This window comes from Anomaloglossus baeobatrachus, chromosome 7, assembly GCF_048569485.1.
Source record: "Anomaloglossus baeobatrachus isolate aAnoBae1 chromosome 7, aAnoBae1.hap1, whole genome shotgun sequence".
Classification (NCBI taxonomy): domain Eukaryota; kingdom Metazoa; phylum Chordata; class Amphibia; order Anura; family Aromobatidae; genus Anomaloglossus; species Anomaloglossus baeobatrachus.
In genome coordinates, this window is record NC_134359.1 from 295,410,782 (window position 1) to 295,425,306 (window position 14,525).

The window sequence follows — 14,525 nt, forward strand, 5'->3', positions numbered from 1 at the left end:
CGCTCTGTAAAAGGAGCAGAAGAACTACAACTACCGAGATGCTCCGCGCCGTTCCCACAGCTGACGAGCGTCACCAAAGAAAACAATCCTTGGCTCGTACCAAGAGCGCAAAGAATGAGGGGTGGAAGCGGAGCAATGGTACATTCTGGTATTAACCCTTTATATACTTAGAACACTGGGTGTGCTGGATTCTAGGAAATAGCGGAGTAAATCCTGTGTTTAGTTGTCATTATACTCCAGAGCTGCACTCACTATTCTGCTGGTGCAGTCATTGTGTATTATATTACTTATTATGTGTAATATTCCAGACTTGCTGACTGTTTCCCCCGGTGTGTAGCAGTGCAGGCTGACACATTACTGGCTTGCTGACTGTTTCCTCTCGTGAGTAGCAGTGCAGGCTGACACATTATTGGCTTGCTGACTGTTTCCCCCGGTGTGTAGCAGTGCAGGCTGACACATTATTGGCTTGCTGACTGTTTCCTCTCGTGAGTAGCAGTGCAGGCTGACACATTATGGGCTTGCTGACTGTTTCCCCCGGTGTGTAGCAGTGCAGGCTGACACATTATGGGCTTGCTGACTGTTTCCTCTCGTGAGTAGCAGTGCAGGCTGACACATTATTGGCTTGCTGACTGTTTCCCCCGGTGAATAGCAGTGCAGGCTGACACATTATTGGCTTGCTGACTGTTTCCCCCGGTGTATAGCAGTGCAGGCTGACACATTATTGGCTTGCTGATGGTTTCCCCCGGTGTGTAGCAGTGCAGGCTGACACATTATTGGCTTGCTGACTGTTTCCCCCGGTGTGTAGCAGTGCAGGCTGACACATTATTGGCTTGCTGACTGTTTCCTCTCGTGAGTAGCAGTGCAGGCTGACACATTATTGGCTTGCTGACTGTTTCCTCTCGTGAGTAGCAGTGCAGGCTGACACATTATTGGCTTGCTGACTGTTTCCCCCGGTGTGTAGCAGTGCAGGCTGACACATTACTGGCTTGCTGACTGTTTCCTCTCGTGAGTAGCAGTGCAGGCTGACACATTACTGGCTTGCTGACTGTTTCCTCTCGTGAGTAGCAGTGCAGGCTGACACATTATTGGCTTGCTGACTGTTTCCTCTCGTGAGTAGCAGTGCAGGCTGACACATTATTGGCTTGCTGATGGTTTCCCCCGGTGAATAGCAGTGCAGGCTGACACGTTATTGGCTTGCTGATGGTTTCCCCCGGTGTGTAGCAGTGCAGGCTGACACATTATTGGCTTGCTGACTGTTTCCCCCGGTGTGTAGCAGTGCAGGCTGACACATTATTGGCTTGCTGATGGTTTCCCCCGGAGTGTAGCAGTGCAGGCTGACACATTATTGGCTTGCTGACTGTTTCCCTCGGTGTATAGCAGTGCAGGCTGACACTTTATTGGCTTGCTGACTGTTTCCCTCGGTGTGTAGCAGTGCAGGCTGACACATTATTGGCTTGCTGACTGTTTCCCTCGGTGTATAGCAGTGCAGGCTGACACTTTATGGGCTTGCTGATGGTTTCCCCCGGTGAATAGCAGTGCAGGCTGACACATTATTGGCTTGCTGACTGTTTCCCCCGGTGTGTAGCAGTGCAGGCTGACACTTTATTGGCTTGCTGACTGTTTCCCCCGGTGTATAGCAGTGCAGGCTGACACATTATTGGCTTGCTGACTGTTTCCCCCATGTGTAATAGTGCAGGCTGACACATTATTGGCTTGCTGACGGTTTCCCCCGGTGTGTAGCAGTGCAGGCTGACACATTATTGGCTTGCTGACTGTTTCCCCGGTGTATAGCAGTGCAGGCTGACACATTATTGGCTTGCTGACTGTTTCCCCCGGTGTGTAGCAGTGCAGGCTGACACATTATGGGCTTGCTGACTGTTTCCCCGGGTGAATAGCAGTACAGGCTGACACATTACTGGCTTGCTGACTGTTTCCCCCGGTGTATAGCAGTGCAGGCTGACACGTTATTGGCTTGCTGACTGTTTCCCCGGGTGTATAGCAGTGCAGGCTGACACGTTATTGGCTTGCTGACGGTTTCCCCCGGTGAATAGCAGTGCAGGCTGACACGTTATTGGCTTGCTGACTGTTTCCCCGGGTGAATAGCAGTACAGGCTGACACATTATTGGCTTGGTGACTGTTTCCCCCGATGAATAGCAGTACAGGCTGACACATTATTGGCTTGCTGACTGTTTCCCCGGGTGAATAGCAGTACAGGCTGACACATTATTGGCTTGCTGACTGTTTCCCCCGGTGAATAGCAGTGCAGGCTGACACATTATTGGCTTGCTGACTGTTTCCCCCGGTGAATAGCAGTACAGGCTGACACATTATTGGCTTGCTGACTGTTTCCCCCGGTGAATAGCAGTGCAGGCTGACACATTATTGGCTTGCTGACTGTTTCCCCCGGTGAATAGCAGTGCAGGCTGACACGTTATTGGCTTGCTGACTGTTTCCCCGGGTGAATAGCAGTACAGGCTGACACATTATTGGCTTGCTGACTGTTTCCCCCGGTGAATAGCAGTGCAGGCTGACACATTATTGGCTTGCTGATGGTTTCCACCGGTGTATAGCAGTGCAGGCTGACACGTTATTGGCTTGCTGACGGTTTCCCCCGGTGTGTAGCAGTGCAGGCTGACACATTATGGGCTTGCTGATGGTTTCCCCCGGTGTGTAGCAGTGCAGGCTGACACATTATGGGCTTGCTGACTGTTTCCCCGGTGTGTAGCAGTGCAGGCTGACACATTATTGGCTTGCTGACTGTTTCCCCCGGTGAATAGCAGTGCAGGCTGACACATTATTGGCTTGCTGACTGTTTCCCCCGGTGAATAGCAGTGCAGGCTGACACATTATGGGCTTGCTGACTGTTTCCCCGGTGTGTAGCAGTGCAGGCTGACACGTTATTGGCTTGCTGACTGTTTCCCCCGGTGAATAGCAGTACAGGCTGACACTTTATTGGCTTGCTGACTGTTTCCCTCGGTGTATAGCAGTGCAGGCTGACACATTATTGGCTTGCTGACTGTTTCCCCCGGTGAATAGCAGTGCAGGCTGACACATTATTGGCTTGCTGACTGTTTCCCCCGGTGAATAGCAGTGCAGGCTGACACATTATTGGCTTGCTGATGGTTTCCACCGGTGTATAGCAGTGCAGGCTGACACGTTATTGGCTTGCTGACGGTTTCCCCCGGTGTGTAGCAGTGCAGGCTGACACATTATGGGCTTGCCGATGGTTCCCCCGGTGTGTAGCAGTGCAGGCTGACACATTATGGGCTTGCTGACTGTTTCCCCCGGTGTGTAGCAGTGCAGGCTGACACATTATGGGCTTGCTGACTGTTTCCCCGGTGTGTAGCAGTGCAGGCTGACACATTATGGGCTTGCTGATGGTTTCCCCGGTGTATAGCAGTGCAGGCTGACACATTATTGGCTTGCTGATGGTTTCCCCCGGTGTGTAGCAGTGCAGGCTGACACATTATGGGCTTGCTGATGGTTTCCCCCGGTGTGTAGCAGTGCAGGCTGACACATTATGGGCTTGCTGACTGTTTCCCCGGTGTGTAGCAGTGCAGGCTGACACATTATGGGCTTGCTGACTGTTTCCCCGGTGTGTAGCAGTGCAGGCTGACACATTATGGGCTTGCTGACTGTTTCCCCGGTGTGTAGCAGTGCAGGCTGACACATTATGGGCTTGCTGACTGTTTCCCCCGGTGTGTAGCAGTGCAGGCTGACACATTATGGGCTTGCTGACTGTTTTTCCGGTGTGTAGCAGTGCAGGCTGACACATTATGGGCTTGCTGACTGTTTCCCCGGTGTGTAGCAGTGCAGGCTGACACATTATGGGCTTGCTGACTGTTTCCCCGGTGTGTAGCAGTGCAGGCTGACACATTATGGGCTTGCTGACTGTTTCCCCGGTGTGTAGCAGTGCAGGCTGACACATTATGGGCTTGCTGACTGTTTCCCCGGTGTGTAGCAGTGCAGGCTGACACATTATGGGCTTGCTGACTGTTTCCCCGGTGTGTAGCAGTGCAGGCTGACACGTTATGGGCTTGCTGACCGTTTCCCCGGGTGAATAGCAGTACAGGCTGACACATTATTGGCTTGCTGACTGTTTCCCCGGTGTGTAGCAGTGCAGGCTGACACATTATTGGCTTGCTGACTGTTTCCCCGGTGTGTAGCAGTGCAGGCTGACACATTATGGGCTTGCTGACTGTTTCCCCGGTGTGTAGCAGTGCAGGCTGACACATTATTGGCTTGCTGACTGTTTCCCCGGTGTGTAGCAGTGCAGGCTGACACATTATTGGCTTGCTGATGGTTTCCCCCGGTGTGTAGCAGTGCAGGCTGACACATTATTGGCTTGCTGATGGTTTCCCCCGGTGTGTAGCAGTGCAGGCTGACACATTATTGGCTTGCTGACTGTTTCCCCGGTGTGTAGCAGTGCAGGCTGACACATTATGGGCTTGCTGACTGTTTTTCCGGTGTGTAGCAGTGCAGGCTGACACATTATGGGCTTGCTGACTGTTTCCCCGGGTGAATAGCAGTACAGGCTGACACATTATTGGCTTGCTGACTGTTTCCCCGGTGTGTAGCAGTGCAGGCTGACACATTATTGGCTTGCTGACTGTTTCCCCGGTGTGTAGCAGTGCAGGCTGACACATTATGGGCTTGCTGACTGTTTCCCCGGTGTGTAGCAGTGCAGGCTGACACATTATGGGCTTGCTGACTGTTTTTCCGGTGTGTAGCAGTGCAGGCTGACACATTATGGGCTTGCTGACTGTTTCCCCGGTGTGTAGCAGTGCAGGCTGACACATTATGGGCTTGCTGACTGTTTCCCCGGTGTGTAGCAGTGCAGGCTGACACATTATGGGCTTGCTGACTGTTTCCCCGGTGTGTAGCAGTGCAGGCTGACACATTATGGGCTTGCTGACTGTTTCCCCGGTGTGTAGCAGTGCAGGCTGACACATTATGGGCTTGCTGACTGTTTCCCCGGTGTGTAGCAGTGCAGGCTGACACATTATGGGCTTGCTGACTGTTTCCCCGGTGTGTAGCAGTGCAGGCTGACACATTATGGGCTTGCTGACTGTTTCCCCGGTGTGTAGCAGTGCAGGCTGACACATTATGGGCTTGCTGACTGTTTCCCCGGTGTGTAGCAGTGCAGGCTGACACATTATTGGCTTGCTGACTGTTTCCCCGGTGTGTAGCAGTGCAGGCTGACACATTATGGGCTTGCTGACTGTTTCCCCGGTGTGTAGCAGTGCAGGCTGACACATTATGGGCTTGCTGACTGTTTCCCCGGTGTGTAGCAGTGCAGGCTGACACATTATGGGCTTGCTGACTGTTTCCCCGGTGTGTAGCAGTGCAGGCTGACACATTATTGGCTTGCTGACTGTTTCCCCGGTGTGTAGCAGTGCAGGCTGACACATTATGGGCTTGCTGATGGTTTCCCCCGGTGTGTAGCAGTGCAGGCTGACACATTATGGGCTTGCTGACTGTTTCCCCGGTGTGTAGCAGTGCAGGCTGACACATTATGGGCTTGCTGACTGTTTTCCCCGGTGTGTAGCAGTGCAGGCACACATTACACTTCCTGCTCCTCACAGCTCAGCTTCCTGTCACTGACAGTGTAAATCTTAGTTGCGGCAGCAGCTGCAGGGAGGTCACTGGGGTCACTGCTGGAATGACGTCATCGTCCAACCCAGGAAACCCTTGTACACAACACACACTGTCTGCCAGCGCGGCCTGAGCCGTCAATCCCGGGCAGACCACGCCCTCACAGCACAGTCCCCACTTGCTATTGGTGAGCGGGATGTTTACCGTATATGGTCTGACACTGCCACAGCTAACGCTCCTATTGGCTGAGAGGCGAGGCCTTCTGATGACCTCACTATACAAACAAAGCGGAGCATGCCGGGAAGTGTAGTCCTTTGCCTGAAGAGGACATGTGCGGGTGTGAGTGCAGCTGCAGACAGGTCTCCCAGCATGGAGCAGCGCCATAGGTGACTGCATGACTGTGCACCGCCTCATGCCAGCCTTAGATAAGTCACTCGATTTACAAAAAAATGGTTCCATTTGCAATTGTGAGAATCATTGTGGTTTAGAAGACAAAGTCTCATGTGACTTATAGATAATAGTCTGCAATGGGATATGTTGTGAGTAATCATCAGATGTGATATCATTGAGCAATCATCAGACGTGATGTCGTGAGCAATCATCAGACGTGATGTCGTGAGCAATCATCAGACGTGATGTCGTGAGCAATCATCATACGTGATGTCGTGAGTAATCATCAGACGTGATGTCGTGAGCAATCATCATACGTGATGTCGTGAGCAATCGTCAGACGTGATGTCGTGAGTAATCATCAGATGTGATATCATTGAGCAATCATCAGACGTGATGTCGTGAGCAATCATCAGACGTGATGTCGTGAGCAATCATCATACGTGATGTCGTGAGCAATCATCATACGTGATGTCGTGAGTAATCATCAGACGTGATGTCGTGAGCAATCATCATACGTGATGTCGTGAGCAATCGTCAGACGTGATGTCGTGAGTAATCATCAGATGTGATATCATTGAGCAATCATCAGACGTGATGTCGTGAGCAATCATCAGACGTGATGTCGTGAGTAATCATCAGACGTGATGTCGTGAGCAATCATCATACGTGATGTCGTGAGCAATCGTCAGACGTGATGTCGTGAGTAATCATCAGATGTGATATCATTGAGCAATCATCAGACGTGATGTCGTGAGCAATCATCAGACGTGATATCGTGAGCAATCATCAGACGTGATGTCGTGAGCAATCGTCAGACGTGATGTCGTGAGCAATCGTCATACGTGATGTCGTGAGCAATCGTCAGACGTGATGTCGTGAGCAATCATCAGACGTGATGTCGTGAGCAATCGTCAGACGTGATGTCGTGAGCAATCGTCAGACGTGATGTCGTGAGCAATCGTCAGACGTGATGTCGTGAGTAATCATCAGATGTGATATCATTGAGCAATCATCAGACGTGATGTCGTGAGCAATCATCAGACGTGATGTCGTGAGTAATCATCAGACGTGATGTCGTGAGCAATCATCATACGTGATGTCGTGAGCAATCGTCAGACGTGATGTCGTGAGTAATCATCAGATGTGATATCATTGAGCAATCATCAGACGTGATGTCGTGAGCAATCATCAGACGTGATATCGTGAGCAATCATCAGACGTGATGTCGTGAGCAATCGTCAGACGTGATGTCGTGAGCAATCGTCAGACGTGATGTCGTGAGCAATCGTCAGACGTGATGTCGTGAGCAATCGTCAGACGTGATGTCGTGAGCAATCGTCAGACGTGATGTCGTGAGCAATCGTCAGACGCGATGTCGTGAGCAATCGTCAGACGCGATGTCGTGAGCAATCGTCAGACGCGATGTCGTGAGCAATCGTCATACGTGATGTCGTGAGCAATCGTCAGACGTGACTTTATGAGTAATCATTATACGTAATATCAGCAATCGTCAGACGTGATGTCGTGAGCAATCGTCAGACGTGATGTCGTGAGCAATCGTCAGACGCGATGTCGTGAGCAATCGTCAGACGCGATGTCGCGAGCAATCGTCAGACGCGATGTCGCGAGCAATCGTCAGACGCGATGTCGCGAGCAATCGTCAGACGCGATGTCGCGAGCAATCGTCAGACGCGATGTCGCGAGCAATCGTCAGACGCGATGTCGCGAGCAATCGTCAGACGCGATGTCGCGAGCAATCGTCAGACGCGATGTCGCGAGCAATCGTCAGACGCGATGTCGCGAGCAATCGTCAGACGCGATGTCGCGAGCAATCGTCAGACGTGATCTCGTGAGTAATCATCAGACATGATATAGTCCCAGACTAAAGTGAGTGATGGAGGGGGATTGGTGACCTTGGGTTGGACCATGTGCATAAGGAATTCCTAAAAATCTGCAGACACATGTGTGTAAGATAAGACTACATCTCCCATCATGCCGTGCAGGTCTCCGCCTCCTCTGGGCTGTGTCTGGCTGATGGGCAGCTGCACGGAGGCGGTGTGTTGTGTTTATAGATGTGTGTACCCGGTGTGTGCGCCCCATGGTGGTCCGTGTGTGGGGGGCTCCGTGCCGCCATCATCCTATGCCTGTGCCCCTGATCTGGTTGTTTTTCCGCAGAGCGGCGCAGTGACCCGTGACGGCATCGGTGGCGCCCGTCGGGATGTCCGGTGACATTGAGCAGTTGAAGCAGCAGCTCCTGGTGTCGCAGTTCGTGCTGACGGCCGGATGTGCCACCGACCAGGCGGAGCAGCTCCTGCGGGCCGCACACTGGCAGTACGAGGTAGTCCCGGGGCTTCCAGAACTTTCCAGACTACTACAACTCCCAGCATTGTCCCGTGTCCTATCAGCACGTTATACTGTTGTGTCTGACAACCAAAATGGCCGTTGTTGGTGTCACCCAACTTTCCGGGCAACCAAATTAGATTTCCAGTCATGTCACCATTCAGGAGCCTGGGAAAGCGGAGTGACTACTTCTGGGGACGATAGAATAGAGGGCAGGTTGGTTGTCGCTTTATTTTCACGTTTTTTTTTTCTCTCCTCTCCGCAGACCGCCCTCAGCGCCTTCTTCCAGGAGACAAATCTCCCGCACATCCCGCACCATCAGATGGTAAGTCGGAGACAATCGGGTGCAGTTACCTGCAAGGATGGGGGGTGGGGGGTCTTATCGGGAAATGTGGGTACAGTTTTTAGTTTGGGAGTCTTTTTTTCGGAGAAGAATTATGAATGCAGCTCCGGATGTCCCTACACTTTGAGAAAAGATAAGTAAAGGGTTTGCAAAGTACTATGTTATGAAAGCTTGTTTATTGCATAAAATGCTGGATTTGCTTCCCTGCTTGCTGTCAATGAATAAAACCATTCTACAGGCGCAAAGCCTATATAGAGCGAATAGTCACAGCTGAGGGTTTGTCACAATTACATTCAGCCTGAGATCTGACACAGCTGCTGAGCTCACTGATTGTCTGCAGCGCTGTAGGCAAGAACAGATATCGGCAGCAGCAGAGACTTGGAACTGGACAAAGCACAGGTAGTGTTTTGTTTTTTAACTAGTTCTGGGGCGGTCCTTCTTTACTCTGCAGTGACATTCTAAAACGTCATTGCAGAGTAAAAAGCTTACAGATGACCTCCGGCTGCTCGGATTGGGGAGCTGACTGTCAGACACAGCCAGACTCCCTACAGAGAAGGCAGACATGGTTTATTATCATTTCTGTCTTCCTGATCCATCTATTCCTAGCCCTGAACAGGTTCTCTGTATGAAGACTAGGAAGCATTGATGGTATTTCTGCCTCCAAAATCTGTTGGGTCCTAGGAATCAGCTCTATGCAGCCACTCCAGAGTAAAGGGTGCTTTTTTATGGCTAGCGATGTCGCGAGCAATAGCACCCTCACCCCGTCGTTGGTGCGATATGTGGTGATCGCTGCCGTAGCGAACATTATCGCTACGGCAGCGTCACACGCACATACCTGTTCTGCAACGTCGCTGGAGACACCGAACAATATCTCCTTTAAGGGGGAGGTGCGTTTGGCGTCACAGCAACGTCACAAAACTAATGTCCAATAGAAGAGGAGATGAGCGGGCGGAATATCCCGGCCACCTCCTTCCTTCCGCATTGCCGGTGGACGCAGGTAAGGAGATGTTCGTCGTTCCTGCGGTGTCACACATAGCGTTGTGTAATGCCGCAGGAACGACTAACAACCAGCGGCATGCACAATCACCGATATTATGAAAAGGAGCAACATCGTTAGCGATGTCGCAGCGTGTAAAGCACCCTTTTTGTGGGTGCAGAATCTGTTGGTTTTGTGCAGCCGGAAAACTTACTTTCCCCTGTAACTCTGGCTAATATACAAGTTACAGGGGAAATCGGCAATAATAACAAATGTATTCATATGTTCAAATGTCCGACCTCATGGGGTGCAGAGTGTGCAAAATAAATTTTGAGAAGGGGAAAAAGGGGAGAAAAAAAAAATCAAAACACACACTTTCAGTTTGAAATTGGTTTTCGATATACGGGGGGGGAGGCAGTAAAATATTCTGCAGAAAGGGAATAGGGATTTTCTGCAACTGGGAACTTTTTATAAATACAGCACTGATACATTGTAACAAAGTGTCAGGATAGGCGTGGCATCTGTGCTGCTAATGTCTTACTTAATTGTAGCGAACCCTCAGCTGTGAGAAGTATTAAGTCAAGGAATGTTTTTCATTCTTGTTGAAGACTAGAACAATCCATTACTTGACAGCAACCAGAAAAGGAGGAAGGTGTGTGTTATATTGTGTAGCCCAGTACGAGGGCGAGTCAATGATATTCCGCACTCCGGCTGCAGAGTTTTATATTAATCAACTCTCTACATAATTTCTCAGATTTTCAACACCTTTTGTCCATCTGTCAATAAGATTTCGCATTCCTTCATTAAAAAATATTTACAAGCTACGGTTTCACCTACGTTCACCGCTTCTTCAGGCGTTAATCTTCATACTCATCGGTCTTTTAGGGGAGCAAAGAAGTGATGGAGTAGGAGGAGGATGTTGTGGACGGACGCACGGCTCTATCATGGCTGACACTCGTGCGACCTTCTTTCTCCATACTGTCCACATAGTTTTCGATAAATATTGGCTTCAGACATCAAAAGCGATTCGCCACACGCTGTCCTCCTGTCTTGCCAGTCACTAGAGGCGGCCATTTTTGCAATGCAGTCCCATCTCAAGTGATGTAACTCGTTCAGTCCTGCACAGCAGTGACCGGAGAGAAAGCGCTAATAAGACCGTGCGGCCAAGTAGTATAAACGGAGTGTGGAACATTATTGACTCGCCCTCGTAGTTTGCAATTTGGGACTTTGCAACTGTTGTAGAACTACAACTCCTAGCATGCACTAAGTGTATGGCTCTGCAGCTGTCGGGGCATTCTGGGAATTGTAGTTTCACACCATCACCTATGCCCACCACCTAAATCACTGCCCACCCTGTTCTTCCTCTTCAGATGGGGACTCCTGCCAACACCCCTGCCACCCCTCCTAACTTCCCGGACGCCCTCACTATGTTTTCCCGCCTGAAAGCCTCGGAGACCGGGTACCTCTCATCACTGGCCACGTCCCCACCGCCCCAGCAGGGAGCATGCAGCAGCTATTTCCCTCAAGACCCCCGGGGCCAGCAGCCGCCGAGTACAGGCATCGCCTTCCCCGGAGCGGCACAGCACCCTAACAACCCTAGAGGAGCGGACGCCAATCCAGCAGCCGAGGCCGAGAGATGAGGCGCCAAGGACTGATGGACACCAAGAAGGAGGCAGGATGGGGGGAAGGGGGTGAAGACTTTATTCAGCCACCTGAACTGCCGGATATCTTCCAAGTATTGCCACTTCAGCAATACGTCAGTGGCAGCCATCTTTTATTCTGACACTCTTCTTACCTCACTTGCCTGCAGAGCATTGCACCGGTCCATCCGCCGGCCTCCGCTAGGGAGATGCTCTGCATGATCACCACACGGCGGAGCCGCCAATCATACCTCATGGAGCATTTTTTGGGCCTAGACAGGCGGACCGCACGGTGTCGGGATTTATGGGTTGTTTTTATTTACTTGGATATCATTTAACCCTTTGATGTAATTTACTACAGATCTTCCTGTAGCTGTTTTCAGAAGTCGACAGAAATAAACACTTTTAATATTTTATGCACCCGTCACACCGGATCGGAGGGGAGAAGTAGCAAAATCGATATGGCGGAACAATGGAGAATAGGCTTTAAACTTGATCAATTGAAGTGTCAGGCCCGAAAGCCTGAGGCTGCACTACTGCGAGATGCTAATGACAACATCCATATGTGTGTTTACATCCGGCCGGGCCTGCATAGCGCCAGATGTGAGTGGTGATTTCACTCCGTGGAAGATTTCCATAGCAACCGCACATCTCAGTGGTGCAGCCTCAGACTTTGGGCCTACAACATGAGATGATCATATTTAGGCCTAGAGGTCAAATATTAAAAAAGGGCTTCACATTGTGTCTGTGTAAATTTAGCTTTGCCATACCAGGGCCAATGTCTCAGCCTGAGGGGAGGCGTCTCAGACCGACCCACAGGGGACAATTGGCTCATTGAATAGGAATTGAGACTCGTGGCCCAAATCCTAAAAATATGGCTGCCTATAGGCAACATCACTCAGCTTGGAAGAATCCTGACTGACGAATCCTCCCAGTTACAGGAATTATGAGACAGATTTGTTGTTCAGGCCTTCAGGAGAGTGATGAAGCCTAGGCCTCAGTTTTCGAAATGTTTGTTACCCATAGCAACCAATCACAGAGCAGCTTTTATTTAGTAATCTGCTCTGGTGAAATGAAAGCTGCGCTGTGATTGGCTGTGATGAGAATTTTAATAAACGTCTCTTCCTGTGTAATATGGTGAAAGTATCGCCCACAGGGGCTGTCACAGTCTCTGGTATTAAGGAGCTTAGTGGAAGGGCTGTCATGTTGGTCATCAGCCTGGGGTTCAAAGACATATTGAAGGAGTAAAGCACAGAAAAGAATTGGGATTAATGCCTTCTTGCGAAATTTAGAGGTGTTAAAGCCTTTTAGAATTGGGGTCAGGCTGCAGATGGCCAGCAAGTCCTATGACACAAACTAAGGTGGGCTACCCGTCATGGTCGTCGGGATGAGCGAGCACTACCGTACTCGTAACGAGCAGTTGGACACTCGGATGGGCACGACCCGAGTATAATGGAAGTCAATGGTGGGCTCGAGCATTTTTGCCATACAAATGCTTGAGCCCCCCCATTGACTTCCGTTATAATATTCTAGAGATGTTCTTTAGGTGCATGCGACGAACAGGCGAGAGATTGTATAGAGGAGGTGAAGGAGAGATCAGTGTCAGACATAACACCCAGACAGCGACTGCGGCCCAGGAGCTATACGTGGTGCTGCACACGGAGAGGGCACATTTAGGGAGCAGGACAAGTTCAGTTTCAGATAGAGCGGACATGATGGTGGAGACTGCGGAAAGACAGTCCCTGGTGTTCTGTAGCACAGCGGGGGTGAGGTCAGGGCATAAAGTGTCATCAGCATTAAGATGGTACTGGAAGCTAAATTTGCTGATGGTCTGTCCGATTGGGGCAGTGTAGAGGCCCCCATTGTATTATACTCAAATCACGCCCATCCAAACATCCAATGTTTCAAGTACCGAGCATGGTAGTGCCCGCTCATCGCTAGCTACGAGTACCGAGCATGGTAGTGCCCGCTCATCGCTAGCTACGAGTACCGAGCATGGTAGTGCCCGCTCATCGCTAGCTACGAGTACCGAGCATGGTAGTGCCCGCTCATCGCTAGCTACGAGTACCGAGCATGGTAGTGCCCGCTCATCGCTAGCTACGAGTACCGAGCATGGTAGTGCCCGCTCATCGCTAGCTACGAGTACCGAGCATGGTAGTGCCCGCTCATCGCTAGCTACGAGTACCGAGCATGGTAGTGGCCGTTCATCGCTAGCTACGAGTACCGAGCATGGTAGTGCCCGCTCATCGCTAGCTACGAGTACCGAGCATGGTAGTGCCCGCTCATCGCTAGCTACGAGTACCGAGCATGGTAGTGCCCGCTCATCGCTAGCTTTGAGTACCGAGCATGGTAGTGGCCGCTCATCGCTAGCTACGAGTACCGAGCATGGTAGTGCCCGCTCATCGCTAGCTACGAGTACCGAGCATGGTAGTGCCCGCTCATCGCTAGCTACGAGTACCGAGCATGGTAGTGCTCGCTCATTGCTAGCTACGAGTACCGAGCATGGTAGTGCCCGCTCATCGCTAGCTACGAGTACCGAGCATGGTAGTGCCCGCTCATCGCTAGCTACGAGTACCGAGCATGGTAGTGCCCGCTCATCGCTAGCTACGAGTACCGAGCATGGTAGTGCCCGCTCATCGCTAGCTACGAGTACCGAGCATGGTAGTGCCCGCTCATCGCTAGCTACGAGTACCGAGCATGGTAGTGCTCGCTCATCGCTAGCTACGAGTACCGAGCATGGTAGTGCTCGCTAATCACTAACTACAAGTACCGAACATGATTACCGAGCCCCCAAGCATGGTAGTGCTCGCTCATCACTAGTTACGAGTACTGAGCACCCGAGCATGGTAGTGCCTGCTCATCACTAGTTACGAGTACTGAGCACCCGAGCATGGTAGTGCTCGCTCATCACTAGTTACGAGTACTGAGCACCTGAGCATGGTAGTGCTCGCTCATCACTAGTTACAAGTACAGAGCACCCGAGCATGGTAGTGCTCGCTCATCACTAGTTACGAGTACTGAGCACCCGAGCATGGTAGTGCTCGCTCATCACTAGTTACCAGTACTGAGCACCTGAGCATGGTAGTGCTCGCTCATCACTAGTTACGAGTACCGAACATGGCAGTGCTCACTCATTGCTAGTGCTGCTTACATGATTTCCGTTGCAAGATACCACCCATCTGTGACCTGTTCCTCCGCTCGTGGGTGCCTGTACGGACCTGCTCATCTGCCAGTCAG

At 51.1% G+C, this 14,525-nt stretch overlaps 1 protein-coding gene across 3 annotated transcripts; it reads left to right on the forward strand.

Annotated features, from left to right (window-relative positions):
* The first annotated feature begins 5,930 nt into the window (after positions 1 to 5,930).
* On the forward strand, positions 5,931 to 11,704 carry LOC142245608 (UBA-like domain-containing protein 1). Of its 3 annotated transcripts, none has more exons than XM_075318463.1 (4): positions 5,931 to 5,982; positions 8,165 to 8,327; positions 8,595 to 8,654; positions 11,019 to 11,704. In XM_075318463.1, the coding sequence occupies exons 2-4, from the start codon at positions 8,208 to 8,210 to the stop codon at positions 11,286 to 11,288; spliced, it is 450 nt and encodes a 149-aa protein (XP_075174578.1). In that variant the 5' UTR covers positions 5,931 to 5,982; positions 8,165 to 8,207; the 3' UTR covers positions 11,289 to 11,704. The 3 variants fall into 3 exon arrangements, with proteins under 3 accessions (XP_075174578.1, XP_075174576.1, XP_075174577.1); XM_075318461.1 differs by lacking the exon at positions 5,931 to 5,982 and adding an exon at positions 7,999 to 8,063; XM_075318462.1 differs by lacking the exon at positions 5,931 to 5,982 and adding an exon at positions 8,003 to 8,044.
* The last annotated feature ends 2,821 nt before the right edge of the window (positions 11,705 to 14,525 follow it).